This window comes from Mizuhopecten yessoensis, unplaced genomic scaffold, assembly GCF_002113885.1.
Source record: "Mizuhopecten yessoensis strain PY_sf001 unplaced genomic scaffold, ASM211388v2 scaffold11113, whole genome shotgun sequence".
Taxonomy (NCBI): domain Eukaryota; kingdom Metazoa; phylum Mollusca; class Bivalvia; order Pectinida; family Pectinidae; genus Mizuhopecten; species Mizuhopecten yessoensis.
Window position 1 is genome coordinate 298,198 of NW_018408886.1, and position 5,298 is coordinate 303,495.

At 35.9% G+C, this 5,298-nt stretch overlaps 1 protein-coding gene across 1 annotated transcript; it reads right to left on the reverse strand.

The window, feature by feature from the left end:
- Positions 1–1,570: 1,570 nt before the first annotated feature.
- On the reverse strand, positions 1,571–4,335 carry LOC110466029. The gene has a single exon (XM_021522286.1). The coding sequence runs from the start codon at positions 4,252–4,254 to the stop codon at positions 2,602–2,604; it is 1,653 nt and encodes a 550-aa protein (XP_021377961.1). The 5' UTR covers positions 4,255–4,335; the 3' UTR covers positions 1,571–2,601.
- Between the last annotated feature and the right edge of the window lie 963 nt (positions 4,336–5,298).

The window sequence follows — 5,298 nt, forward strand, 5'->3', positions numbered from 1 at the left end:
ATAGTATTAAAAGTCACATGTGTCTAATACTAACACATGATAGTATTAAAAGTCACATGTGTCTAATACTAACACATAATAGAATTAAAAGTCACATGTGTCTAATACTAACACACAATAGTATTAAAATTCACATGTGTCTAATACTAACACATAATAGTATTAAAAGTCACGTGTGTCTAATACTAACACACAATAGTATTAACAGTTACTGTCTTCCTTGTCAATAAATTTATTTTAACCATTAAGGTCAATTTTATTTTAAGGCTAGTTGCATTTTATGTTATTTTTAGAAAGAATTTGTATTCACGTTTCCTGTTACATGTATGTTTCAGTTTCCTATGCAATCGTGTGTTTCAGCAAAAGATTATTTTAACTATCAATATCAAGATTATCTTGATAAACATATATCACCTTAGTAAAGTAACTAATGATTGTATTAGTTACATTTATTAGCAACCTGTGGTTATCTCATAAGGCATTTAAGGATCCCTGTCCCACTGCCCTGTAGTTTTACGTACACACAGTTACCTCCCCTTACCTTCCATTTAGATATAGCTGTAGTATATGTACAGTTGGGCCCGAACACTTCCGTTGACTCATCAATCAGTTAGGGAGATTGTATAACAGTCGGAAGTCCAGGGTTGGAATCCCCGTCTAGCCCCTCTAAATTTTTACATTCAGAACACAATTATTGATAATATTTTGTTTATTTCATCTTCATTATTATTTACATTTTCAGAAATGATTTTACAAAGACACAGTCATGCCAGAATAATATATTTTCCAGGACTTTTTTAAAAAGTTTTTAACAGTGGTACAAGGGCTCCTTAAGTGAGCCCGCTATGATAGAAGTTCTGATAGAGATGTATTTTACGGTATATTTGTGAGTGAGCAGTGCTGGCTGCCAGGTTTCCAATTCTTTCTCTAGTCACTGTTTCTTTGTCTAACTTTATATATGTACCATGTGGTGAGTGGTTTATGTCAAATAAATATCTATACCAAAAGTTATCTCTGTTTTTGACTTTGATTCTAACAACTTGACGTAAAAAAGGGAAGAGATGACTTAGTTTCCACCAACTTCACGTAAAAAACAGAAGGAGAAGACTTTTTCCAATTTGACGTCAAAACATCAGGAAGGGATGACTTTGGTTCTACTAATTCGACATAAAGATTGCACCACAACCGGTATTGTACATCATCTAGTATATATTTTTGGAAGTGAGCTGACCTAGAAGTATAAACATCTTTGGGATTGCACCACAACCCGAAGTGACCTGGAAGTGAAAATATATGGAAGTGTACTTACATACATGCTACTACGAACTTGACTTTGATTCAACTTCACGTAACACACACCCCTCCCCCCCCCATCCCCCCACCCCACAAGAAAATAATAAAGAAAAGTTTCATTTTATAACTATTTATATTATTATTTTAATAATATGTTTATAGTACAGAATTAATACAAAATAAAATAACACATTTCATTGTATTATATGTCATAATAGCAGCATAAAGACTACAGAATGGATATATTTGATATTTATATATAATTAATATTGAAATATTTTAAATTTTAACATTTGTTATTAAAAATCTTAAAGTCTTATATGATGTATTATTACATTTGATATGATACGCTTCCAGCTTAGATAGAACACGATCCTAGACAGAAGGGTTAACCACAGGTAAAAGCACAGGTAAAAACTGCCAATACTACTTAGAAACAGACCAGTCTTATTGATTATGTTTTAGTCCCTGATACTATGTTAAAGACCATAGCACAGTTTGAGTCTGGTGTTTTTAATCATTTTTCTAGCCACTCTCCCGTATCATTCTCATTACCCTCGTTGTTTTCCGCCGTTCAAGAACCTATTAACTACAAATAAAGTTTTAATTATGATTGTATCAGTCATTCTTGTTACATTTCAATACTACAAGGTATAAAACAACTGAACCTGTGTAATCTTACATTTACCGGTTAATTACATTTTGTAAACATCAGTGTAACAAACTGTTTAATATTCATTATAGTTGATATATCGATACATGAACAGAAAAATGCCTAAAAGACATGTCTGAAAAATTAGGGTAGGTGATTAAAAAAAATCAATTTTAATAACGATTTATTAGAAAGGTGATTTTGACTTAACATTGCTTCCCTGAAAATAATCAAAAAGTATCTAAGGGAAGACACAAAATGTTACAGTAAGTAACCGAAAATAACACCATTTTCTTTTTCCTATAATTTTGTAAAAATCTAAAACCATTTGATATTATTAGGAAACTAAGTTTTCCGAGAAACAAACCATTAAGATACATTTTTAAGATGAAATGAAAAAATCCTAATGAAAAAACAACTTAAAAACACAAAAAACAAAGGCCTTAGTCCAGCTCACTTACTAAATCGTTGATCATTCCAATGACCATGTATTGTCTGTTGGATGAAACAAACTAGTTACTTTTGTTTGTCAGGTTACCACGATCATGAAAAACAATTACATTCACTGTTAATTTGTCTCTACAATGTGAATTGATATTTGAGGATAGTTCATACAAACTGCCTTGGAATGTTATTTACACGTGTACCGTATATTACTATTTCTTCATGTTACAGTCCATCACGTGTACGGTACCGTCCTCACACCCGATCCACACGTTACCACACGTGTCCACACCCAGTACTGTAGGTTTCACCACTCCGTGTGTCTTGTCCAGGAGACACATGGCTTGTTTACCGTCTCTCGGTAGGACGTACACCTGGTTGTTGTGGTTATCTGGTACAAATACTCTATCGTACTTATCACATGACATCTTCCAGAGGTGCATACGACCGACCTTTTGACCGTTGTCGAGTTCACCAGTCCATGTCTGTATGACGGTACCTGACTCGTCTGTTATCTTTATGTTCATATCAGTCCACTTTCCTCCAGTTGTTTGAACTACACACAGACGTCCCGATGACAAGCAGACAACGTGCTTTATTCTTTCCAATCCAATCGTGACCTTCCTTATAATCGTGCCTGACTGATTCAGTACCACTATGTCTGGTGTACCTGTAGTAACAAACACCTCGCCCCACTCGTTGATACTGACGTCACATGCCGTATGTCGTCTGATGTCAGCAAATGTTGTCACTTGTTTTTTGTGTAGTGATAGTTTATATACAAATGTACTATCTTGATAACTGGTCAGAAGTATGTCTGTTGCCCCGACCATGGTGATTCTGAACGGACAGAAGTTCAGTTTTACTGTCTCTGTGACCACACCCTCCTTGTTAACCAGCACCAGACCCTGGTATTGTTTTATTGCTAACCACGCGTGACTGTCGTCGACTGGACATATACCGAATATTAGATTATGTTGAATAACAGTAAACTTAGAGAGACGCTGAACGTGTTTACTGTCGATGTCTATCTTCTCGTACTGGATAACGTGGTGTAATTTACCAAACGTTTTCGTCAACATGACACGGTCGATACTTTCGGTAACAAACCTTGGTTGTTTTGGTGAAACATATCTGACATTAACGTCATACAGGGGCAGCTTTGTCCTCAATGACCTTTCTGTTTCAAACAAGGATACGCTAGATGTATCTGTCATTTCCGCTTCGTTAAGCAGACGCGTCAGTTCTTCGACTTTTTTCTCTGATCGCTGACAATCTTTCTTGTACATAGCTGATTCTTCTTTTTCTAAAGCCGATAATTCAGCGAGTATCGCATCAGCGATAGAATCTACTTCTGCCTTTAACTTTGTCCTTTTAGAGTTCACCTCTTTCCTCACTGTATCAATGTTATCATTGAAACCGTCGTTATCATGATGTCGCTCTGATGTCTCGTTCTTGAAATGTTCTATTTTAGCAGAAATTGCTGTCATATGCTCTTTCAAATGTTGCCTTTTAGAAGAAAATTCATCTTCGAAAGGCTCCCAGTTGTGGTTTTTGTGAGTTTTAGATAAACATATCCCACAAAGCAATTCATTGCAGTCCGAACAGAAGAGATCGCACAGTTTACCGGAATGTAGTTTACATACCTCTGGTACAGGCTTGTCGCCCTGACGGTTAGCATCCCCTATCGGTACGACGTCATCGTTTTTAGTTTTCTTTGCGCGTATATGGAAATCCTTACACCGGTCACATAAATTCTCCTGACAGTCGTTGCAATACCATCGTACCTCGTCCCCACTGTCACACAAAGCACACGTGTAGGTAACGGGTTCCTGGGCACGCCGTACGGATCTGTTACTTGCCATGGTGTTGGTTATTTAATGAGTTTGAAGGAATAATTTGCCTACAAACTGTGAACTGCCACCATTTTGTTTCTATGTCAGTAAAGCTTCCGTGTTACGGGTATATCACGTGATTTAAATGACAGACATGACCCCAACTCCTGGCGTTAGGCCAAAAATAGCCTCAATAAAAGACAGATCTTGCTATCGTGTATACATGTGTAATAATCATAGCATGAATTTACATAATATTGTATTTGGACATCAATGGGGAGAGCCTTCCAGTGTCGGTAGATGATCGTATACATACATTTATGTACGGAAGCGTTATAGGCTCACAGATAAAATATTTTTGCAATCACAAAAAATATTGTCGTATACGAGCCTAATACGCTTTCGAATACGAACGTATGTATGCATAGTAATTTAGGTTTTACCACGGACTTTGATATTCTAATTTAATTCCGTGGTTTTACCTTAAACTACCGACGAAGAATCCCCTGTTGCGTCCGTTTATGTACAAACACAGATCCGTTAGATGTGGAGGAGTATCCGAGTCATAAACCAATCAGTATCTTGTTTCAAAGTTAACTAATGTTTATTTATTAACACTCAGCTTTGCTAGCCGTTTATACATGGCAGAAAATATGGCAAGCCTGTTGTTTTCTTTACAGCCTCCAGGATTTTAAGAGGACAAATGCGTCACTGTTGCTCCCCACATTATCATACCGGGTGTGTTTATATTTTCAAATCCATTCATTCATTCATTCTTTATTACTGAACACCTTGCGGTTTATCAGTACAGTGCAAATTATACAGTACAGATACATACAAAGAATACATCACTCCGGCACGATCAAATTAGAGCGACAGTGTAGACAGTTAAACTGAATCTCCTTTTTCCGACTTTGTCTCAAAATATTTTGCTAAATTAGACAATTCTTTATTATTTGTTGTTGTCTTCAAATCTAAATCAATTGCCATACTAGGTTTTTATGACAATATCTTTTAATGAAACGGTTTCTTAAACCAGTATAATGACTACATTTAACAATAAAATGATAGTCG